The 25,969-nt window shown below is 44.6% G+C and overlaps 1 protein-coding gene across 2 annotated transcripts in view; it reads right to left on the minus strand.

Moving 5' to 3' along the window:
- The window catches only part of GABBR2 (gamma-aminobutyric acid type B receptor subunit 2), a 416,448-nt gene that overhangs the window by 176,435 nt on the left and 214,044 nt on the right, over positions 1 to 25,969 (minus strand). For both annotated transcript variants that reach the window (XM_021927328.2, XM_031654347.1), the window contains exons 5-6: positions 11,685 to 11,750; positions 3,897 to 4,097 (exon numbers count right to left, since the gene is read on the minus strand). In XM_021927328.2, coding sequence (XP_021783020.2) covers positions 3,897 to 4,097; positions 11,685 to 11,750 — 267 coding nt within the window. The remainder of the gene's footprint in view (positions 1 to 3,896; positions 4,098 to 11,684; positions 11,751 to 25,969) is intronic.

The following is a 25,969-nucleotide window of genomic DNA, read 5'->3' on the forward strand; positions in this document are numbered from 1 at the left end:
GTTAGCCAGGATGGTTTCAATCTCCTGACCTCGTGATCTGCCTGCCTCAGCCTCCCAAAGTGCTGGGATTACAGGTGTGAGCCACTGCGCCCGGCTGAGAGCCTTAATTACATCTGCAAAACCCCCCTTTTCCAAACAAGGTCACGCTCCTAGGTTCCAAGGGTTACAACGTGGATATATCTTTTCAGGGGCCACTATTTAACCCACTTTCGTGATCTTGGGATGTCCCTTCCCTTCTCTGGCTCTTAGGTTTTCCATATGTACAATAGTGAGGATGACAAGAGCCCATTGGCTTGCTGTAGTTTTACAAGTATTTGCTTGTTTTCATGGACATCGATGGATCCCAAAATACAGGCACCAATCAGGCAGCCAGTGCCATGCTGACCATGGCCCCAAGCAGTTATATATAATGCAAATTCAAATTCAAGAAACATTTCTTGAGTTTCTAGAACTATGTTTGACCATAGACTTTTGAAGGCTGTTTGGAGAAGTTGGCTTGTGGTTAGACCATAAATAGGAATGCTTTATTCAACTCTGGGCCCCACACCCTCTAGAGAGAATGTTCAACAAAAGCATGTGCAACAAAGGAACAGGCTGATCATGGGGAGGGGTTTGACAAACACAACCTGTGCAGGGCTGTACCAGGGTGAGGTGAATAAAGCACTAATTTCAGGTGCAAAATTTAAGGGAGAGCCAAAAAATCTCGGTAATTGTGTTAGTCCATTTTCATGCTGCCGATAAAGACATACCTGAGACTGGGTGATTTACAAAAGAAAGAGGTTTATTGGACTCACAATTCCAGGTGGCTGGGGAAGCCTCACAATCACGGCAGAAGGTAAAAGGCACATCTCACATGGTGGCAGACAACAGAAAGGATGAGAGCCAAGCAAAATGAATTTCCCCTTATCAAACAATCAGATCTTGTGAAACTTATTCTCTACCACGAGAACAGTATGGGGGAAACTGTCCCCATGATTCAATTATCTCCCACCGGGTCCCTCCCACAACATATTGAAATTATGGGAGTACAATTCAAGACAAGATTTGGGTAGGGACATAGAGCTAAGCCATATCTGTAATCAAGATAAAAAAATATGGCTGAGACGGGCAGATCACAAGGTCAGAAGATCAAGACCATCTTGGCTAACCCAGTGAAACCCCATCTCTACTAAAAAAACACAAAAAACTAGCTGGGTGAGGTGGCGGGCGCCTGTAGTCCCAGCTACTCGGGAGGCTGAGGCAGGAGAATGGTGTAAACCCGGGAGGCGGAGCTTGCAGTAAGCTGAGATCTGGCCACTGCACTCCAGTCTGGGCAACAGAGTGAGACTCCGTCTCAAAAAAAAAAAAAAAAAAAAGATAAAAAAATTTTAATATATTTTAAAAATAAAAATGAATGCAAGAAATCCATGATGAACAAAATATCAGAATTTTAAATAAAGATAGAATCCAACCTTGCACTGGCATGACTCACCTCACTTTCCTCACCCTAATCCCTGTCCTGTGAATCTGGTCTTTATTTAAAATTTTGACAATTTGTTCATCACAGGTTTTTTTTTGTTGTTGTTGTTGTTGTTTTGGCATTATTTTTAAAATTGCATTAACATACTTTGTTTAATCTTGATTACCGATGTATCCGGCACTCTTTTAATTTCATGCTTAGTCCCAGCCCCAGACCTGTGAGCTAACAATTGGAAGGACTAGTGCTATTTAGTTTGGAGAAGCAGTGACTCTGTGGTCACTGAAGGACTATGTGGGACAGAGGGGTCAATAGGATCTGAGTAGCTCCAGGGGGACCTAGGGGTAGAAGAATTAAGGGAGAGAATTCCTTTGCTACTGGAAGATCTGAGAATCTGATGGGAAGCTGGACTCCATAATGTCTAAGAGCAGCTCTGGGACCCCCTGATTCCAAGAAGCGAAGAGGCTACAAATTTCCTTGTGTAACTTCAACCGTCTAGTAACTGTGGGGTAATGTAAGAAATGCTTCCTCTTGCTTCAAAGACCATGGGGACAGGGATTGGGCCTCCTGTACTTTTGGAAGCCACCTCAATGGTCCTGTCCCTTCCAGGGGGTGGGCTTATGAGTAGGTTTCCCAAAACAGTGGGGTGAACAGCCCCAAGGTGTCCCATGCATGGGACAGTGATGGGCAAGAGGTCAGCCTCTTCACCAATCCCAAATAAAAACATTTAGAAAAGGAAAGTCAGTGATCTGGGGGATGTTGTTACAAATGCCAAAACATTTCCTCCAAAATACACTACAAAAAATGATCTTCCTACAATGCACTCTTGTGTACTGCTCACAGCCCTGCACACAGCCCTGCATGGCTCCCACCCTGGCTGAAAGCCACACCGTTAGAACTACACCCGAGGGATGTCCTTCCTGCAGTGTCTCATGGCTCTCATCCTGACAGCCTCACAGATCTCCTGTGCAACCATTTAAGTCTTTGGTCTTCCTGAAGCCTCTCCATTTAGTTATTGTACCATCTGCTTTCATGGATATTTTTTTCCCTTAGGTTTTGTGTTTTCCTCAAATTTTATGATATTTTTAGATTAAAATACAGGGTATCCCTGGACCCGAGGATGTTAATAAATTGCAAAATTTGACACCTTTAAAAATAACACTTACTGAATAAATGAGTTATTTCTGCTCATTATTCAACATCTCAAAAAACGTTATATATGCATTGATTTTGGTAGGAAAATATTTCTTTCAACATTTTCTAACCAGGTGCCAGTACGAGCTAAAGCACTGTTTACAACATATGTCTTAATGATTTGCCATTTCTTGACAAATCGATAAATCATTCGTGTAGAGTTGGTTCCGATTGAGATTACATAATACATAAAATTATATACATATATTTTTCTTTATTATAAAGCTTTTTCTTGATCTAAAATTTGGTCTGTAAGAACCCTGGGGGTTGGGTGAATAATTTAACTATCTGAACACAGAAAAGAATTATGTGCACTGCTGTGTTGGCTTTTGGCTGCTGTTCAGAATTGAGAAATGGATGTTATCACCTTTACCAGGGCTATCATAACCTGATCTTTGATAAGACTTACAATGATAGAGAATGTTGTGCTTTGGGAATACTTTTACATGTCCTGTATTACTTGGTCCTCGCAATAGCCCTACGAGATAAGCAGGGCAGGAATTAGTAACACCCCTCACGGAAGCATGCAGAGGCCCTCAGGCTGACACACCCTGTCCAAGGTCCTGCTCACAGTCGTAACAGCATCGAGGTGCCAGATACCATGCTAGTGGATTGATCTGCCATCAATCCTTCTGATAACCCCCAGAAGGGGGTTATCACAGATATAGAAGCAGAAATATAGAAGATATAGAAGGGACATCCCAAGATCACAATAGTGGACTGAATAGTGGCCCCTAAAAAGATATATCCACGCAGATATAGAAGCAGAGGCTTGGAGAACTCAGGTTCAAGGTCACACAGGTGGTAGTGGCAAAGTTGGGGTTTGATGCAGTCTGGCAGCCCTACAGCATGTGTTTCTCAAAGTCTACTTAAGGCGTCTTTCCTCTCCTCCAGGAGAGCATCGCCACAACTGAGAATGACATCTTAGGTAAGAGGAGCATGGGATGAACCTCTGCAGAGTCTAAAGGGCCCTGAAATTGATGCCAGGACTCCATCCATATGTGTATACATAACATGTATACTGTGTTATGTGCTTCACAGTATCCTTACCGCATTTGGTTCTCACAGTTGCCTAGAGAGGTAAGCAGTGGAGGGTTGTACATACCACATTTTACAGGTACAAGAGGCTCAAGTGATTTGCTCAAAGTGACACAGGACAATAAATGTGCACTTTTGGCCAATGTCATCAGACAAGATGATCAAAGGAGGTGGGCTGGAAGGTTGAAATGGGGACCAAGGCACTGACCTTTCCTGAGATGGTCTTGATCTGCTTGGAGCTCAGGGGCTCGAAATCCACACCAATGTAGCCCTCCATGGCAGCAAGCAGATTCTTCCGGAGGCAGCGGGATGAGTTGGCTTCCGTGTGCACCTGCTCCCACCAAGAAGGCTCGTACCAGCCCGGGATGATCCACTGGTATTTACTACCATACATGTTCTCCTCATATGCCTGCAAAAGATGGAATGACTATGAAGGCACCGAGAGTTGCATAGTTCAAGGCTCTGTGCCCTGGAAGATAGGTGGGGAGGAAGGCTTCCTCTTACCAGAGGATTTAGGAAATGTTTAATTACTTGTTTGGTTTCTTCCTTGTTATTTATCAAAGAATCCAAGGTAGTTTATGGATAACATGTATAATAAAATAATAAGTACTGAATAAAAATTAAAACATAAGGGCCCAGAAAAATATAAATTATGTTTCCTGAAGATAGAAGGAACAGAATGCAGACAAACAGACCAAAGGTTCTAACCCTATTCATCATTAAGCTGCAAATTTCACCATGAACTTCCCAGCAGCCCAAGAGAAAAGGGCAACAAGATTATTTACACAACTCTCATTATCAGTAAGGAGAAAACATACCAGATCTTTGGGGAAACAAAGTATTTTCTAGTCTCTAACCCTAAAAATGTCCCATATGGGGAGGATACTGTCAAATTAGCCAGCTTAGTATCAACACAACCTCTACAAGAAAGAGATTTCATAAAGCTAATTTTTGTATAGATCTTTACTAAAAGCTGAGGCCATGCCTCATAACACAACCCAGGGGGAGCAATTTTAAGGGGCCAAGACAATTTAATCTAAATATGCAGTTTATATAAGATGCCACTTGGCAAACTGAGAAATCTCTCTGAATCTTTATCCAAAACACAGTGTGTATAAATTCAGGTCCTAAAAAAAGTCCCTTACATTTTTATATCTTACATGGATCTTATTTGATTGTCACTCACATTCACTCTGGGAGGTGGTTTATCATCCTCATTCTAGAGAGGAGGAAACTAAAAATCAGAGAGGGCAAGTAACTTTTCCAAGGTCAAACAGTCAGGGAGAAAAATCAGATCTGGATCTACGACTTTAAGGGTACAAAGCTGCACTGCTTGTTCTTCATTGAAAGTAAAAAAGTCATCAGAAGGTTCTATGTACCCCTACTTGACTCTAATTCTTATTGTCATTATTTTATATCAGGAAAATATGGTTTTTGATAGCTTTGATTCGAGCAGAAAAGTCCCAGTTTGTAGGACTGTCAGATTCCATCAAAATTGGGTTCAGAATAAAGTTTCTAAGGAGTGATCATGTTCCCACCAGTAAACAAAATACCCAGAAGTGACTACAGAGAGCAGAGGTGGATGGAAATTTCCTCTGTGCATGGTTGGACTGCATGCATTCTAAACTGAAACCTTAAACAATCTTTCCATTCATCCCTGGGGAGCCACCCACATTAGAAGGAGACGTTGGGAAACCATTCATGTAGCATCCCTTGGCCTACAGCAGGGTTAGTGTGAGAGGACAGGAGGGTGTAGTGAGAGGAGCCTGAGATTGCTCTGGATTCTAGGAAGATTCTTGCTGCTTTCCTCTTAGGCTCCAGGAGGCTAAAGCGAGGGTCATAAGGGTGGCCAGAGCTACCAACGACTCCTGTATGTTAGAGAAAAGTTACCATCAAGTCTAAGAGTCAGAGGGTCACTCCCCTCATCCCAAGTCCAGAGGCTACTCCTCTAAAACTCCCTTAATACCCGAGAAAGTCCAGGCTGCAGTATGGAGTAACTCACTGGGGTACATGTGAGTTAAAAGATTTGTTCCTTGACTTAAGCTCAGGTCCCCTCTCTGTGGTCTCCACCCATTGGTTCAGTGAAGCATCTGAAGATTAAATAGACATTGCTTAACAAAAGACCCCTTCAACCACCTCAAGGCAGTGATCACGCTGTCTCTTCACTAGACTCCTTCGATGATACAGGACCTTTGCTTCCCTCATTTTAGACACTGTACTTCTCATAATGCAACCTCAGATTGCAGTCATTTTTCTAGCAACTACATTATAATGTTGCCCCAAACAAAACTGTCGTGGAAAATACAGAAAACTCTCGTATTTTAATTACCTAACAAAATCCTAGCTGAAGAAAAGCAGGCAGTCTCCTGGGCTTCTCTCTAATGAATGAAATTTAGTTTACAGAAACTTTTTTTTTTAAGAAGAAATGCCAGATCCTGGCTGGGGACTAGACTTTTGAATACAAGGGTCACCCTAGTAATCCCAGGTCATTTAATCAATGGCAGAGCCTGTGAGGCTTCACAACTCTCATCTTTTACTGACAGAGATCCCATGTGTATTGAGGTCTCATTATGTGTGTGGCCATTTTTATATATTATTTTATTCTCACAACTACCCTATAAGGTATGTACTATCATCTAAATTTTACAGATGAAATTTTCTCAACACATACGCTGGTAAGTCAAAGGGACAAGACTCAAAGTCCATTCGTGAAGTTCCCCTCTTAGCAAAACAAAACAAAAAGATTTTTGGAAGTTTTCTCAATCTTATAAGGTTGTGGCAAGGAGACAGCTCCACTTATCAGGAAGGTATGTTAAGAATTAATAGATGCAGAGCGGCTGGGCGCGGTGGCTCATGCTTGTAATCCCAGCACTTTGGGAGGCTAAGGTGGACGGATCACTTCAGGTCAGGAGTTCAACACCAGCCTGGCCAACATGGTGAAACCTCGTCTCTACTAAAAAATATGAAAATTAGTTGGGCATGGTGGCACACACCTGTAATCCCACCTACTCGGGAGGCTGAGGAAAGAGAATCGCTTGAACCTGGGAGGCGGAGGTTGCAGTGAGCTGAGATGGCACCACTGTACTCCGGCCTGAGTGACACAGCGAGACTCTGTCACAAAAAAAAAATAAAAAGAAGACACAGAGTGAGGATATGAAAAGGCCTTCTGATCAGACACAAAGGCAGATTTTCTTCACACATGATAATTAAGACCATGTGATAATTAATTGAGAGGCAGCACTGAGCAGGAAGTTCAGAGCAGAAAATCAGAGCAGCTCTGACAGTTCTTCAACCAGCTACTGTCCTGTTGTAGCTGTTTCTTGTAAGTGAGTTTTCCAGAAAACAGAAGCTTATTCCATCTGAATGATAATACATTTTGTTTAGAACATTAGTCAATTCTGATGAAGACAAAACTTTTTCTAACATAGCTTCTGACCTTTTGGGAAAAAAAAAATACAGTCAAACAACAGAAGATTTTATGCCATATGCCTGCCAGGTAACTCGTGCACACAACTCCTGGAGCCCCACTTTTCCCATGGACAGACAATGGAAAGCAAAGCCTGCCCCACTGGATTGGTTTAAGAATTAAATGAGATAATTTGTGTATCATGCATGGCAAACACTATGTACAGGAACATTTTAGCTACCCCTTCTCTTTCTCTTCTCCTCTTGGTAACCCATAGTTTCATTCTGAACATCAGTCACTGTTCTGGGCTATGCACAGCGGTACTCTTGGGCTTAGAGGAGACTGCCCAAGCACCAGATGGCCCCAGACAGTTGTACTTAGACTTTGGATCCACTTTCCATGCCTTTTTGTCTCCTTTCTAGCTGTCAGGTCTACACTGTCATTTTTCACTATCATCAAGTCCCTCTCCCTCACCCTGAATTTGCTGCTTTTAAACTACTATAGGCTTGGAAAGTAGGGTGCCTGGATTGCTAAGCATATTTGTAGAGCAAAAGTAAGCGGACTTCGAGCGAGGCTTTCCTGCAAGGGAGGTAGACTGGACTTGGATAGATCATCCACTGTCTAATGCAACTGCAGAAACGCCTCCAGGACTCCACTTCAGTATTCCTATGGACAGAAGGGCTGAGGTTGTTGGACACATGAGTTTTAACTAGACACTGGTATGCTTCTCTGTCTCCTCTGCCAGATGGGGAGTTTTGGGAGGGTGGGGCTGCACCAGTTCTCTCCTGGAGCCCCAGGGCTTTCCACAGTACCTGGTATACAGGGGCTACTCAATCAATGGTTGTGGATTGACCGAATGAATGCATTTCTAATTTACTTGGTCACCTTGATTTTTGTTTTCTTTTTTCCTGAGACAGGGTCTGGCTCTGTCACTCAGGCTGGAATGCCGTGGCATGATTATAGCTCACTGCAGCCTCGAACTTCTGGGCTTCAGCAATCCTCCCAGCTCAGCCTCCTGAGTAGCTGGGACTACAGGCACACATCACTATGCCCAGCTAATTTTTAAATTTTTTGTAGAGATGAGGTCTTGCCATGCTGCCCAGGCTGGTCTAACTCATGGGCTTAGGCTATCTTCCAGCCTTGGCCTCTCAAAGTGTTGGGATCACAGGCATGAGCCACCACACCTCCATTTTCTCTGCATCTTGTAGAAATGTGGTCTTAGGACCTATGACTGACAAATGGGTACTATTGAGTGAGGGTGGGCCATCCTGAGTTCACACACTTCAGCCCCATGAACCACTTTGGTTCTTACTAGTTGTAGACATGTAGCCATGACACAATTTATAAAAAAAAATCTAATTTCATCATTTAATTAAGTTTCCTTTTGCCTCCTCCACTCCCCATGCAAAAAGACATTTCCTTTTTATATTAAGGTTTACAACAGTAATAGTAATAAACCCTCGCATCAGTAAGGCAGTTAACAGCTGGGATGAAGCTTTCCCTTTGGTGGCCTCATTGAAGCCTCTCGACAACTCCATAAAGCAGACGGGGTAGGGATCATTGCTTCCATTTCAGAGAAGAGGCAGCTGGGGACCAGAGATGTAAAGCGACCTGATTGAGGTCACACAGCTGGCAGAGCTAAAACCAGAACCCACATTAGAGTGCTTGAGAATTTAGAACAGACCACTGAGGACAGAGGAGAAGACAAAAGCAACATGCCATGCTCATACTGTGCTGATGCCAAAATGAACATTTGCCACAGGGCTATAAATAGGCCTTGCATTTGCTGGAGTCTGCGATCCCATTGGCTGGCAGTTCCAATCTCAAGAACACAGCAACATGCTGTAAAGTTTCCAGGGCAGCATTTGGATGGCAGAGACATGGCTGGCTCCGTGTGTCTCTGCTCTGACTCCAATAGGGACAGGAAAGCTCTCTCGGGGGTCTCTGCTCTGAGCGTCTCCTCCCTCTTTCACTTACCAGTCTTGATCCAGAGTGAAAACATTGAACAGTCTCCTTAGGATCTTCTGGACCTTCCAGAAGAACTCCTTCCTAACCAGACAAGACCATAAGTCCTCGAGGGCAGATTCCATCTGGGAACCAACATGTGGACTCTACACCCAGCCCAAAGCCTCTGAGAAACTCCTTGGAATGGAGCAGCGAGTGAAGACTCTTTAAGAGCAACCTCATCTCAAAATACCAAAACTAACAAGAGTGAAGAGGAAAATGGGATGAGAAGGTGGGGTAGTGTCCCTGTGCCGTGTGGAAGGCAGACAAGCCAGGGGGCTTCGGGTCAAAAGGCAGAGAGCCATGCTGTCTGTTCAGAAGCAGAAACCACGGCTGGGAAAGCCACTTGGAAACTCATCCCAGTGCATGGCAGAGTGAGATCACAGTCACACCGGGGCTTTGGTTTGGCTTAACTCGGAACATAAGGCCCATCTATGTTTCTTGCAAACTGGAGGTGGGCAGGGCCTGGTGTGGCGTCTTCGCGGATCATTTTTATTAATTTATTTTTTCTGAAATTACTTGTTTTCCTCATTCGATCAACACCAATCACCCACCATGCGCCAGCTCCTCGCAAGGCCCTGGGGATACTGGAGAGGGAACACTGAGTTTCTTCTCTAAAAGAAAGCAGGCTCTCAAATTTGGGCCATTGTTTTCCTTTTTAAAGTGGGTTATTTCTGGACCCTAGGTAGTAAGGAGCAAGGTTTTATGAGTTTTGGAGTAAAATTATCAAATCTATTCACTCTATATTTTCCATTTTTCTCATGGTCCTCCTTCAATTTCAATGAGGAAAGACCTCTTGCTACTCTCCACTGATAAATAGAACACTTAACACAATTTTGTGGAATCTACCAGTAAAACTTGCCCGTAAATGGTGGCCCATTCCATCTTTGGACACCTGAGACCCTATATAAACAACCAAATAAAGATGACTGGTATTTACTGAGGGTTCACTGTACATCAGGTACTATGCAGAGGGTTTTTGCTCAACAATCTTATCAGACAGGTGTTATAATCCTCATTTTACAGATGAGAAAACTGGAGCTCAGAGAGTGTAAACAACTTACCTAACTTCAATAATAAGTAGCAGAGCAGGGACTCAAGCCCAAGCTGATTGGCTCCTGAGTGCCAACCTCCATCCAAGATCCCTTGAAAGGTCAGCCTCACATCCTCTCCCTCCTCCCGGCTAAATCAGATGATCGGACAGTTCTCGTTTTGCTCCTGAGCCTTCAAGTTCAAATAACTACACGTGACCATGGCTTCCAGCCACTACTCTGTCCTCGCTCCTTGTCTCTTTTCAATTCCTACACCTGTCCAAAACAGGCCACCAGGAGCTGGGCAGGTCTCCCTAGGTGGGTTCTCTCCAGCAAAGAGCAGAGGGACTACCCTGCCCTGGGTGTAGACATGCAATCTGAGGTCACCTCGGCTCTCTGGCACTGTCCTCACGCTGATGACCTTAGTTACCAGACCCTGCAGTAAACTGGGGGTCATCTGGAACACCCAAAGTCCCTTCTCTTCTCAACACGCAATACTTCTCAGCTATGCCTCTACCACTTGGGCTTAAGCAGCTTTGTCTGTTCTAATATAATATGTTAGGACAATTTACTCTGCTTGGATATAATCAAACATTCCAACCTGTTAAAGTTCTTTGCACTCAGACTCTGTCATCCAATGTATTTCATGATTTCTAGAATTCCTATTTATAACCTCATCCACATTACTGACAAAAAGATCAAAGAGGACAGAGATCTGTGGCCCATCACAAGACACTACACCTAGAATGACCTCAGTCTAAAAGGTGAAGCTTATTGGGTAGACAGTGACTCACCTGTCTAGGCTTTCATTCTGTTGACTTTTCTCCCGACATGATAGGGAGGATTGGGAGCTGGGACATCAAAATGGAAACTGACTTAGCTCCTGTGTTATGTCCCCTACATCTAACTTAAGCTAGAGATCATATGGAGAAAATATTTTTTTTTAGAAGCTGGATTAGGGATCAGGTGAATGGAGATGGAGCCTTGGCTCTGCCATGAATTGGCTGAGGGCCCTTGGACAAGCCCCTTTACTCTATGGAGCTCTAGTTCCTCATCTGTAAAATGGGAAAATCATAATTGTTTCACATGGTTATTGAAAAGATTAAATAAGGCATAAAAAGGTCACCTTTGTCACCTGTCACACACTAGACAGCTGTAAAGGATTCAGGAGTAGAAAATCAATAGTTAATAATTTGTCCCTAACCTAAGACTCTGAGCCCTACCTACAGGGCAGGGAGTGGGTCTGAGTCACTTCAGCCTCACCCTGATTTCTGGTATCTCCCTAGCTAAGCTGAGCAGACTTAGAATTAGCCAATAAGGCTTAGACAATGGGTTAGACTGAGGTCCCTGGTTCCTCGATGACAGTATTATTCTGAGCCCTGGGGTGTTAGCTCCCTGGAAAGAGGAAAGAACAGTGAACCTAACTCTTCTGCTTCCAGGAACCCAGGCTCCAGTCCTACAATCCCACTCACAGACTGAGCAGGGAGAGAAGGAGTATGGGAAAAAGCTTCATGAACCTCCCCAAAGACACGAATGATACAACTGTTTTACTTACACAACAGAATACTTTTGCTGCCATATTCTGGTCAAACTGGCCAAGGATGATCCGCACATCATTCCCCTGTGGATGGAAGGACACGTCATGAAGGTGAGATGTTCAGCACCCCACAAAGGGTTCAAGGCTGTGAAAGACAACATTCCTGCGCCTCTGGCTCTTAGCCCAGAGCTCTGCCTGGGCAGGTGGTCAGGGCAGAACCTCACCCCCAACCCCAGCCCCGCCTGGATTCTCTAGCCCTCTCTAGGGCTGGTTTTCCTTTGGTTCCTGCAATCAGTCTGCCCTGGTCTCATGGGCAAGCCCTAGAGCAATTCTGTACAGGCAGGTGGCTAAAGCTGACTGTTCTCAGGGGCCTTGCAACCTCCCCTGTTCTCCTCCCACCAGGGCAGGCAAACCCTGAGTCCAAGCAGGCATCACCTAACCTTCTTCCTCACTTTACATATAGGAAAACTGAGGCCAGATGAGGAGAAAGGAGCTTCTAAGGGCCCCTGGGGAGTTGGTGGCAGAGACAAGACCCCAGTCAACCACACTCTGCTACCCTGCCACAGTGTTCTAGCCCTTTCTACCTTCTTGACAGTTAATCCCTCAAGAAATTCCCGGAGCCCACAGAGCTTCCCAATTAAGAGGTTTCAGACTTGCTTTGAGCTTTGTTTGCATCTCAGCTCTACCAACCAACCATGGGTGGCCTCTGGTTGCTCCTTTTCCATCTCAGCCCCAATTTCCTCATCTGCAAAATGAGGATAATGGTAGTACTTTCCTTACCGGATTTCTGGGAAGACTAAGTGAAATAGTCCTTGTAAAGTGCTTAACACAGCGCCTAGCACATAGTGAGCGTCCAACTTTATTTCTAAGGAAAATCTATTTTTGAAAGCTCTACATGGGATTACATTCATTATCTCAGTGTGGTTAACAGGAAAATGCACAGTGACCCCTGTGACTCATTCATTCATTCAACAAACAATTACTGAGCATCAGCCAGAGGCTCTCCTGGGTCAGGTAAATGGGGTCTTCATTGCTTTCTGGGGCATTGGGATCCAGCTGGGTCCTGCCCCAAGGAGAAGAACAGGCTGAAAGAGAATGGGTGGGGCAGCCACCAGGAGACCAGCCAGGCCCTGGCCCACACACCTGCTCCCCATCCCAGCCGCTTCCTGCCCTCCACAGTGAGGCCCAGCCTTGCAGGTGGTGCCACCTTCCTGCTGTTCATCCATCCCCTCCAGCAGGCCTCATGGCCCTTTGATGCATAAAGTAGAAAAATATGCTTTTAAAGATCAGTTTTTAGCATCTTTCAAAATTGGAAAGTGCTGACTGAGAGGCCATTTTACTCATCATGTACTTTAGCAAAATAAAGAAGGCCTGGATTCTAAAATCATCTTTCGTTTGCAAGCAAGAATGGAAAGAAGAGGGGGAAAAAAAACACTGGCTCTGAAAGGACTTTAAAAGATCGTTAACAGAGCAGTGGAAGGAAGGCAAGCCTTTGTCATCACCACGTCTGCAATGCTATAAAAAGTTCTAAGCTGCTTCCGTTCTGTGGACTTGCTTCCAGGCATGCTCCAAGATCTTTCTGCTTGTTTGTTGAAAATTTTTAGCATTTTTTGCTGCTGACAGTACCTATCCATTCATTCATCCATCCATCCATCCATCCATCCATCCATCCATCCATCCATCCATCCATTCATCCAGCAAATATCTATTCATCATCTACTTTGTGCAAAACCCTGTGTTGCTAAACATGGTATGGTAAAAACAGCTTATTAGTTTTTGATCAGAGACCTGGGCTCAAATCACAGCTCCACCTCTGATTAGCTGAAAACTTTGGGTCTTGATCTCCTGGAGCCTCAATTCCTTCATCTCTGAGAAAGGGATAATCCTATGTACCTTGCCCAGTGGTTGTCAGATTCATCATAACGAAACTCACCCACTGGCTTCCATGCTGCTCTCTGCTGGCTGCCCTCCTGCCTCCCTGGCCACTCCTGCTCATAATCCTCATCATCAGCTTCTGACCTTTCTACCCATCCCTAAATGCTGGTGTTCTGTCCTTAGCTCTTTGTTCCCATCACTCTCCCTGGGCCACCTCCTTCATGACCCCAGCCACAACTGTTCTCTTTGTGCCGTGGACTCCAAATCTCTCTCCCCAGCCCCAGCTTTTCTCCAGTTTCCCACCGGACTCTTCCAGTTGGATTCTCTCAGGCACCTCCAACACAACTGTCCCAAGCTGAACCCACCAGCATTCCTAAGAGGCCCTTTCCTCCTCCTGTGTTTTCCATTTCTGACAATGGTCAGGAACTTGGGAGTCATCTTAGACTCACTCCTCTTCTTCAACCCTCATCCAAGCCATAACCAGAAACTGTTGGTTCTGTCTGCTCCTTAATCAGCTCCAACCCTCCAGCCCCACTGCCCTGAGTTTGGTCACCATCATTCCTTACTTAGTGAACAGCAACAGCCTCCCTGCATCCTTGCCATGAATCCTGCCCCATTCACCCATCGCCAAAGAGCAGAGGAAGGGTTCACTCCTAGATGATTGTGTGAAATCTGTGCATGGCTTCCTGAGGTTTGCAGATCAAACTCTGAGCTCCTTAGCACATTCAAGATGTGCTAAAGATAAAGATGGTAAAGATCCTATGCAGTCTTTACCAACTGACTTCTGCTCAATTCTCTATCACATTTCTCATATCCTGCCTTGGCAGAGAGTCCTAAAACAGGACTGCCATTCATTCATTCACTCATTCATTTATTTATTCATATTGCCACTCCGCCCCCCACCCATTCTGCAAGTCTATCCCTCCAGAGTGCCCTTCCCTCCCCTCCTACTCACTTTGCCTGCACGGCTGCTACTCACCCTTCCTACCTTAGCCCAGGCTCCTCTGCTCTGAGAAACCATGTCTCTGTCCCATCAGACTTGTGGCCACTTCTTCCTCTGTGAGCCTGGACCACCCTGTGCTTCCCTCCAATATGGCTCAAATCCACTTACTTGTCTGTCTTCCCCACTGAAGTAAAGGTAACTTGACTCATCTCTGAATCCCCAGCTCCCAGAACAAGGCACTACACATATGTCAACAAATACGTGTTTAATGCACGATGAAGTGAATTAATCCAGTGTGCAGCATCACGCATAATGCCTGGCCCGCACTGCTTATTCAGTCACTAGTAGCCATTATCATCACTGCACTAGCATCTGGCCAGCCCCATGGTCTAGACCCTGGGCTCACCATGTCTACTTCTTGAGAAGACTGAGGGAACCATAGCTTCACAGCTGACCTCCTGACCACCTGCTGACAGGTAAATAACCAGCTCTGCCACTTGTGGACCATTTGGTGTCTTTGTTGCTATGACAACCAAGTTGCAAGGACCACTTGGTTCAGTGCTCCCAGGCTGTTAGATTTGGATGGGGCCCATGGGATCACCCATCTGGCTAATCTCTTCCCAGAGAGGTACAAGGCTTTCCCAGGGCTCCACAGAACCAAAATGAAAGCCAGAGCTCTCACTTTGGTGCTCCTTGACCATTAGAGGGCCCTGGAGAAAGATCCTATGCAGAACCAGGTCATGCCTGCTGCAGGAAGCTGTGAACACACACTCTGCTTCTGGATGGTGAGAAAGAGGGGGCAAGATGCTGCCAAGTCTGGGAGGAAGGAGGAGCAGCCCAGAATCCAGGGTTGGGGAGAGGCCAAACAGGGGATGAGGCTGGATGAGGATCTTGGGGGACGCCATAGAGCAGTATAAAGAGTTTGAGGTGCTTCTCAAACTAGGATATGTTCATTCTAGAGCATGGGGAGGTATCCTGAGAGTAGGAAATGCAGATACACCAGGTTCTTCTCTCTGAAGTAGCAACTTACTGGAAGATTCAGGGGTGAGGGGAAAGGTTTTAGATTTGGGGAATTATAACAGGTTTTCCACACATGTGCACACTCTCGTAAAAGTTCCAGAATCAATTTTCAATGTTGCATAGCTTGTATTTTTTTCTGAAAGTCCAGAGAGCAGAAAGAAGAAATTTGGGAATAGCAGTAGCCCCTGCTTTCAGCCAAGCCCCCTGCCTCCCTGCCAGGGTGTGGGCCCATTCTCTTATGCTGAAAGGGCTTGGGGGCAATTTAGGCAGTAGTAGGGGGTAGGGAGGGGCAGCCATAACCATCTCTGAGGATGATAGTGACAGATCAGAGCTGTGATATCACAAAGGACTGGAAACGTGGCAGAGGGCAGGGTCTGGAAAATCCTGTGCCCTTCCAGGGACTTGGCTGTGTAGGGGCCTTCCTGGAGTGAAAGCAGATGACCTGAGTTGGGGCAGATGAGATGGTCAGGTCTAGGGTTGGAGACCACACATGGAGACCTATGTTCACACCCTCAAGAGGCTACTTCCACGGGAAAGGGGCAAACGTGGAAGGAAACAGCCATGGGAATGCGGTAGGAAAATGGGGAGGGGTGTTCAGCCCAAACCCTCCCTCCCCCCAGTGACGGGATGAGTGAGGGAGAGGCCCACGAAACTCCCTCTGGAGAGGAGTCTGATGTTGCCAACCCCGGGTAGGTTTCCTTTCCTCTTTCTTGACTCTGTCTCATCCCTCATCTAGAACCACTTTGTCTCTGGGATGCTTAAAGAGAGCTAAACACACACACACACACACACACACACAACACTTAGCAAGGATAATCCAAGCGTGTACCCCCAGTTTGCAAGCAATCCTAACACCATAAAAATAACAACTCTCGAGCCCTTTCTGAGCTGTTGTGCTAATCGGTCCGTCAGCCCCACCCTGGGAGGTGGGCGCTATTTTATACTCACTTTGGAAAGATTCATGAGCAAAGCAGGGTCCAAAGAACACTACAGCCGCGGCAGATGCACCTCCTTGAGGCTGGTACACCCGCCCTGGCTGCAGTGAGGGTGGGCTGCTGACAGCTCACTCCCTTCTCTGGAGAACGGCCCTCAGCTAAGGGGAGCTTCCTGGCCATGGGAGCCATGCCATGCCCCACACCCCACAGAGAGCAGCCAACAACTGACTCACATTGGTGGAAAACTCCAGCCCCCTTGCTAAAAGGCGGGATCAGCTCTGTGGTGCCGTCTGTGCTCCAGAGACCCCTCTGGGGCCAGGCTAAACTGGTATCCATCCAAGACAGAGCCCCTCCTGCCTCATCCTGCTTCCCTCCCCTTCTCCTAAGAGTACTCCCTCAATAAATCACTTTCCCAAGCATCTCAGGCTCTGTTTGTAGGGACTTCAACCTAAGACGCCAGGTCACACAAATAGGAGGTGGTGGCACTGGCCTTGCCCCAGGTCGGTGTGGTCCCAGAGCCTGAGTGATTGACCCTTCACTCCTATCTACTGCCTCCCAGCTGAGGAGGCAAACCCCACTGGGTCTGAGCTGCTGGAGCTCAGCACTCAATCTGCAGCAACGGCTAATCAAGAAAAGTCATGCAGATGTTGAAGTGAAAGGATATAAATGGCAAATGCAATCCTGAGCCACTAAAATCGCCGGTGTGCATTTAAAAGCGCAGGACAGCAGAGGTGAGGAAGATTAGGGACCATGCCCTCTGGCCAGCCTTCCTTGCCTCCGGAGCATGGAATCTTGCAAGGAAGGTCAAGCTCAACCCTGAGCCTCAGCCTGACCTCTGGGCTGTCTGGAATCTCCTGCCACCCATGCATCTATCTGTCTAGACCCACTCAATGGCTTCCTGTTTTCTCAGAGCCTAGCCTTGCAGACTACCTACTGTGCTGGGCTGCTGAAAATTCAAATGTCACAATGCTATATAAAGAGATGAGATGCTATAAATCCCTAAGGCAGCTGAGCTGTTAGAGGCTGGCCATGACCTGGGCCAGCAGGCACTGCCTAAGGCTTCGGAAGCCCAGGCCAGTCCTGTGCCCCAACTGTCTGGCTGCAGACCTGGAGTGGGCCCTAGAAGGTTAGCCCAGAATGTTCTCCAAAGTCCCTCCTGGCTCTGACAAACTGATTCCACACCCAAAATGAGTAGTCTCTTTTATTTAGCTAAAATTTGTCTTATTTAGACCCCATCCCCCACTGGAAATGTCCGTAAAGGCAGAGAAGCACACGCTTCACTCTCAAGGAAGGGAGCGAAGAGGGAATAGCCCACAGCAGCCCAGTGGAAAGCATGGCATTTCTTTAAAGTTTATTCTTGTATCTTGAAAATTCATGTATATTTAACACTCCAATAATGTATCTATGTCATAAGTTAAAAATAATACCTTTTCGTCTCCATGTCTCTGAGCAAACCTGGCCTGTGAGAAAGATGCACCATGTTTATTCTGCAGCTTTGCGTCCCCTTGGGGTGCCTGTATGAACTTCAGTTTCAGGCAGTCAGGATGGACTCCTGACCTGTGGGGGTGGCAGTTCTCCTCAGGTCTCTCCTATCTGGTTGGGAAAAAGGGAGTCAATTCCCTAAGGCTTGTTTTTGGCCAGAGTTGAGAGGGAGAACACAGTTCCCACTAGGACTTTCCCACAGAGCAAGGGGAGGGCAGTCCTCTCAAAGCCTATCTTTGTAGTCGACGTATGACAGGCAGAATAATAGCCACATCCTGGCTGGGCACAGTGGCTCATGCCTGTAATCCTGGCACATTAGGAGGCCAAGGCAGGAGAATCACTTGAACTCAAGAGTTCAAGACCAGTCCGGGAAACATGCAGAAACCCTGTCTCTACAAAAAAAAAATATATATATATATTTTAAATACATATATATTAAAAAATATATACACTTTAAAAATATATACACTTTAAAAATATATATTTAAATATATACACTTTAAAATATATATAAATATATATTTATAAATATATATTATATTATATTATATATTATATAAAATATAATATATAAATATATATATATATTTTAAAGTATACATATTTTAAATGACCTGTCTCCCCGCATTTCTTCTTAGTAATAAAACAGGAATTTAAAATAGATATATATATATTTTAAAGTATATATATATTTAAATATATATATATAAATTGGCTGAGTGTGGTAGTACATGCCTGTAGTCCCAGTTACTTGGGAGGCTGAGGTGGGAGGATTGCTTGAGCCCAGGAAGTTGAGGCTGCAGTGAGCTGTGATCACACTACTACACTCCAGCCTGGGCGACAGAGTGAGACCCTGTCCCCACTCCCCCAGCCCCCCAAAAAAGGCCACATCCTAATCGCCAGAACCTGTGAGTATGTTATGTCACGTGGTAAAGGGAAAATGCACATTGCAAATGGAATTAAGGTTGTTTATCAGCTGATCTTAAAATAGGGTGATTTTCTTGGATTTTCCAGGTGATAATGTATTCACAGGGTCCTTAAATGTATTCATGTATTCACAGGGTCCTTAAACATGGCCGAGGCAGAGACAGTGATACAGTGTGGGAAAGGCTCCACTGACTATGGCTCCCTTTGAAGACAGAGGAAGGGGGCCACCAGCTGAGGGATGCAGGTGGCCTCTAGATGCTGGAACTAGAGTTTCCCGAAGGAACTTGGCCCTACTGACACTGTGATGTTGGCCTGTCAAGATCCATGTAGGACATCTGGCTTCCAGACAGTAAGATACATTTGTGTTGCTTGAAGCTGTTCAGATTTGTCACAGCAGCAACGGGAAATGCAGATACCGCCCTCTCTGGAGAGGCCTTACCTTAGGCTGATCCTGTCTCCCTCCCCCCTCTGCTGGGGTTCTAGGACACTCAGTTGTTGCTGACTAGTCAAGTAGCTTTTCTGTTCAAAGCTGTCCCCTTAATGCGAGGCTTAAGGATCCCCACTAGTATTGTTGGAGAATTGGGCTATTTTTGTGAGTCACTCAAAAAAGAAAGCCAAACATGGCTCTAAATGGCAGAGACATATTTTCTTTTCCTTTTTTAAGAGTAGAAAGCCTGGCTCAATTTAGAGGGTCTTCATGATGTTGCACTGGGCCCAAATATTGCATTAATATAAAAAGTAAAGATGAGAGCTTTCTGCTTATCTGTGTCTTTCTGTCATTCCCTAGTGGCTTTTTTTTTTTTTTTTTTTTTTTTTTTTACCACTCCTCCACTTAAGGCAAGTAGGTTGCAAAGCCACTTCATTCCTGTTTTATTACTAAGAAGAAATGTGGGGAGACAGGTCATTTAAAAATGTTGGGTATGAGTAACCTTGGAATGTTGAGAGGCTACGCAGGAATCTTTCTGCTGACTGAGGAGTGTGGGTGGACACAAAGCTGGGAGGCATGCCGTGGAGGTTCAGAGTCAGTCCGTAGCTAGACAGCTGAGCTAGAATCTCAGCTCAGTCACTTAATCAGCTTCATGGCCTCAGGCTAGTTATTAAACTTCCCAGAGCTTCAGTTTCTCTACCTATAAAATGGGGATAATAATAGTACCTATCTTCAGAGCAGGTGGTGGCAAACACTTTCTATAAAAGTCCAGATAGTAAATATTTTAGGTCTCATAGGCCATATAGTCTCTGTTGCAATTACTCAATTCTGCCACTGTAGCACAAAAGCAGCCAAAGACATTGTGGTAAATGGATGTGTTCCTATAAAACTTTATTTACAAACACAGAGAGTGGGCCAGATTTGGCCCATGAGCTGTAGTTTGCTGACTGCTATTATAAAGTTATTGTGGGGATGAAATGAATTCATGAATCTGTGAGCACAAAGGGAGTGCTTAAAAGTGTCCTCCTTTGATGTTGAAGCAGAAGCGTTGGATGAGGTAAGAAGAAGAGGCTGTGATAAGATGGAGAGAGAGAAGAGGAGCCCTCTGGAAAGAGGTGCCTGCTGGCACAGCACTGACGCAGGCAAGCAACGCAACTGTCTCCTCTGGTAAATTCACTTGCAATAGGGAAGCTCTGTGGTCCCAGAGACCCTAAATGAATTGCTCACAATCTCTCAACTTTGCTTACTGTCTCGAAGTTTGGATTTTAGAAAGTCCTTTGTTATTATTTTAAGGTATTCATTAAAACATAGGGAATTCCATGGCTTCTTTCCCTGAAATTCCCTAATTTTATTATTTAGTGTTTTATTATTTCATCTTTTCTCTATTCCAGTGTCTCTCAAGTTTCGAACATAATATCAACTACTGATTTTTCAGTCCCTGAGAGAGCCCAACAGTCTGCATATGGCGACCATCACACAATTGGGACAGCCCAGTGCCCTCTCTACAGAGGAAGACATCAAGGCGGGGATGGAGTCCAACCCCGGGTCCACTTGATTCAAAAGCCCCTGTTATGCTTGGTGTGATGGCTCATGCCTATAATCCAGCACTTTGGGAGGTCAAGGCGGACGGATTACCTAAGGTCAGGAGTTTGAGACCCGCCTGGCCAACATGGTAAAACACCATCTCTACTAAAAATACAAAAATTAGCCAGGCGTGGTGGAGGGCGCCTGTAATCCCAGCTACTCAGGAGGCTGAGGCAGGAGAATCGCTTGAACCCGGGAGATGGAGGTTGCAGTGAGCCAAGATCGTGCCACCGCACTCCAGCCTGGGCGACAGAGCGAGACACACACACAAAAAGCCCCCGTTCTGAGTTTCTGTCTGGGATGATGAAAAAGTTCTGGAAGCAGATAATGGGATGGTTGTACAACACTGTGAATGTACTTAATGTCACTGAAATGAACACTTAAAAATGGTTAAAATGGTAAATTTTATGTCACATATATTTTACTACAATAAAAAAACAAAGGGTCACAACTAGAACAGCATTCCCTATACTTTCTGAGTTCTGACAAAAAAGGAAAAAAGAATGCTGGTGATTTCTGTGCAAGTAGGGCATAGGGTTCCTGATGGTGGAGGCAGGGGGCTGTGGATGGAAGGGACTTTGGGGTATCTGATAAAGTTCTCTGACCTGTGTCCTGTTTGCCTTATGATTCATTTAGACATTCATTTGATTTCTGTGGCTTTTAAATTGTTGTTTCATTTCACAATAAAAGATTTTCTTTAAAAGTTCCTGTTCTTTCCACAAATATATTTGCTCTCCAGAGCACCTGGACTGAACTGGGGCAATTGCCCCTCTCATGTCAGTTCCAGACATAAGGGTCTGTGGATGCCCCATGGTTGAAATAACGCACCACCAATTCTTCTGAAAAATGGAAATACGAATACAGGGCAGAAGGCCACTTCGGGGAAGGTGCATGAAGCAACTGAAATGTCCAGAAAGGGAAATCCGACACCTGGATCTCTCCCCAGGAGTGCCAAGGACTTGGTCTGTGCAGAGCGGCTTCCCAGCCCCGCCTGGAAACAGCTAAACTTTAGCCACCCCCTGTTCAGAACAGGCTTGGAATGAGCTTAAAGGGCCTCGTGACTTCATCACACAGAAATGGTTTTATTTCCTGACTTTCTTGATACAAATTTCGATACACATCTGCTAAATCAGCCTTATTAATTTCATTATTCAGTTCCTCTGTGCTCTTGCCTTTTTTCGCCTGGGTGAACTGTCCAAGAATGAGAGAGAGATGTGATGCCTCCCAACGCTATTGTGTTTCTGTCAATTTCCCTCTCTATTTTTAACAGGCTTTTCTTTCTTTATTTCAGTGAGATGTAATTTAAAGCAATAATAGACTATGAGTGTGTTATTCTCAAGGTGGATTGAAGCCTTATCTACAGAAAAGGACTCTCCTGAGTCCTGTTTGACACCTGTACCTTGAACACGCTTTGGTCTGATATGAATACTGGGATTCTTGCTGTAGTTTGATTTGCTTGGTAGACCTCTGCTCAACCTTTTACCTTTACCCTTTCAGTATCATACCTATCAGTATGTTTATCTGAAGTAAATAGCTAGACTTCGTGTTTCGAAACACAATCTGAAAGTCTTTTCCTTTTGATAATGAGTTTGGCCTGTTTGAACTTCCGGTCAGAATCAGTGTATGTGGTCTGCAATGATCTGTTTTGTGCTTTCTGGTTTTCATGTTTGCTTTCTATTTCGAAACAAGGATGAGATTTCCTTTGTTTCATTTTTGTGTTTCTGCAGCTTCAGGTTCTGTTTGCATTATGGTATATTTACCACTGAGTTATTCAAAGCATTCTTTAGCTTACATCTCTCTAATTATGAAACTCATGAGCAAAATGGTCTCTTTTGAGTCCCTCTCCTAGTTAACGCCAGGAGTTAAGCACTCTTTTTTAAAAAAATTCATCTCTTCTTAGGCCTGTGAAGGTAGTTTGGATTTTTATATCTCAATTATGCCTATTGCCGTATCTATTTTTGCATTATGTATAAAATTATATGTAATTTTTGCATCTGCATTACACTTTTATAAAATTATTTAGACTTCGTTTTCCTTCCATGGGCTCCCATGATCCCTGCTCAGCCATTTCTATCACGACCTCAGCCGTAAAGTATGCCCTCGCTCTTGGCTGCATCGCACTTCAGGATTAGCTTCAAGAAGGGGACCTGGCTGGAACATCATGTGAGCCCCATACAGTGGAGAATGTCTCCCGTTGCTCCACTGTCTCTGGGATGTAATGCTTCAGAGGAGTCGGAGAGTGGCCTGGTTTTTGCATCTCTATGGGAAGTTTGTTTTTTTCCTGGCCTAGATATTTGTAAGATTTTCTCCACTAAGTATGTCAAAATTTTGGCAAAACCTGTCTAAGTATGACTCTCTTTTCACCAGTTCTGCAGAAGCTGGCTAGTTTGCTCATATAGTCTGTACATTTCCATATAAAATTGTTGATTTTGTAGTTCAAAAATTGTAGAATAATGGAAATTCTGTATGGCCCAATCTACAGTTCTAAGTCTGTCTTGAGCCCACTTAAGCTTGTTTCCTATTAAAAACAAAAAAAACAAAAAACAAAAAAAAAAACCTTCTTATTTGAAAACAGAAAAATTGTGGAGACTGTATACAGAGTTCCCATACAACCCCTCATCCAGTTTTCCCTATTATTAATGTTTTATATTAGCATTTTGTGCATTTGTCACAATGAATAAATATTGATGTTATTATTAGCTAAAGCCCATTCTTTAATCAGATTTCCTTAGTCTTTTTCTCAAACATCCTTTTTCTATTCCTGGATCCCATCTAGAATATACCACATTGTATTTAGTTGTCATGCCTCCTTCAGCTCCTTTTGGCTCAGGCTTTCTCTATTTTTGATGAACTAGACAGTTTGGGGGAGTATTGGTCAGGTATTTTGTAGGATGGCCTTCAACTGTAATTTGTCTGATGTTTTTCTCATGGTTAGACTGGGGTTATGGGATCTGGGGAAGAAGACCACAGAGGTAAAGTTATTTCCGTCACATTATGTCAAGGGAGCTTTCAATGTGACTTATCACTGCTGACGTTGACCTTGATTGCCTGGCTCAGGGAACGTTTGTCAGGTTTCTCAACTGTCAAGTTATTCTTTTTTATCCCCCCTCTTTTCCTACTGTACCCTTTGGAACAAAGTAACTTAAGAAGTGTGTAGTTATGACCTACCTCTTTGGAGTGTGAGGTATCTATGTAAGTTATTTTGAATTCTTCTGTGTAGGAGATTTGCCTATGCTCTCCCATTTATTAGTCAATCATTTACGTAAGAGTAAACTGGTGGAGATTTACTTTATACTTTGGGTTATATTCTAATACTACTTTAATTTTCGTGTTCAAATTGTTCCAGCTTTGGCCACTGGGAGCTCTGTCAATCAGCAACTGTACTCCCTTGATACAGCCCCACCAGTATGTGTATTACTCCTTACCTTCTGGTGTTACAAAATACCCCAGAATCATCTTGTCTATTTCCTGCCCCATAGAACCAGCCATTTGTCTAAGGAGCCCTGGTTCCTTTTACTGGAGAATGGTGTTAGGGACCAAAATCTGAATGGTAGGTGTGCTCATTGCTACCATTTCTACTGCTTTGGATTTTGGTTCTGTTTTTGTCCTGGTTTTCCCTTAGGAAAACTCCCTTCTCCAGTATCCACAACTGTTATCCTTTATCTCACTGGATTGATCTCTTTGGCGATTTCCTCTGAATTTTGGGAAAGTATCTCAAGTTTGCCCTCCACCTTATTGATTTCTTATTTTTCTTAGCTTTAATTCTGCTCTCTACTACCTCCAATGCAGATTCCAGTTCTACCATTTGATATCTGGTTTTCTTGCCTGTCCTCTGTACCTCCTTCTCCATCTTAACCCACAAGAACTCAGAAACTTGCTTTTCCTCTGAGGTTTCCAAAAGTAACTACCTTCCCGTCATTCCTGAGTATTATATCCTTGTATCCTCTGGTGCATTTTGTCCAGACTTGGTATTTCATTCACACACACTCAACAAACAGTTGAGCAAATTAGGTTGGGGTTTAGGTGATGGGAAATAGAAGAGTGACCAAGACAGATAGAAATTTCTGCTTCCTGGAGCTTACATTCTAATGGGAGGAGACAGATGATAAAGTACCAGGTAAAATGAATAGAAGGCCAGATACTGTTAGAGGTTGAATTGTGTATATTGAAGTCATAACCCCTCGTACCTCAGAATATGACCTGATTTGAGAGCAGGGTCATTGCAGATGTAACTAGTTAGGACAAGGTCATACTGGAATAGGGGAGGCTCTTATCTAACATGACCAGTGTCCTAAAAAGACAATATAAAGAGAAGAGAGGACATGCCATATGTGGTAGAGATTGGTGTGATGCAGTGGTGAGCCACAAACTGCCAAGGATTACCGGTGACTCCAGCAGCCAAGAGAAAGGCATGGAAGAGTCCTAAGCCTTAGGGAGAGCACGTTCTGTAGTTATAAACCACCTAGTTTGTGGTACTTTGTTGCAGCAGTCCCAGGAAATGAAAATAGGTATCGATCAGTGAAATGGAGGAGAAAATTAGCAGAAAGGGGCAAATGGGAGTTGGAGGAACAGGGATTTCAATTTTTAAATAAAGTGTCCAGGGAAAGCCTCTGGGAGAAGGGGGTGACTGGACGAAGACTGCAAGAGGCACAAGAAGGAGCTGTGCAGGTGTCTGGGTGAGGGGAGCCTTTGCCAACAGATGAGGACTCTGTCATTGGTGCTGCTCTCCTGGCTTATGTGATGCCAGAATCCTTTCTCAGAAGTACATGCAGGGCAGTGGAGAAAGCTGGGCCATGACATTGCCCAGACATGGGTTTGAATCCCAACCCACCATTTTTCAGTTGGGTGTCTTGGGGTAGTTGCTAACCTTTTTGAGTCTTGAGTCCACATCTGTGAAACAGGAATACAAAAATTCCCTCCATCTGAGGGCTTTGGGGAGGATGAAATGAGCAAATAAAGTGAAGGGCTCTGCACAGGGCCTGGCCTGTGGTCAATGCACTGGAAAGGTGGCTATTTCAGCTGTTATTTTCATTATGGTTAATGTCGGTGCTACTTCTGTTGGAGTTGGTTGGTTGATGGGCAGAGAGCCCAGTTTCATCCCCAGTTTCTT

This window comes from Papio anubis, chromosome 13 (genome assembly GCF_008728515.1).
Source record: "Papio anubis isolate 15944 chromosome 13, Panubis1.0, whole genome shotgun sequence".
NCBI lineage: Eukaryota > Metazoa > Chordata > Mammalia > Primates > Cercopithecidae > Papio > Papio anubis.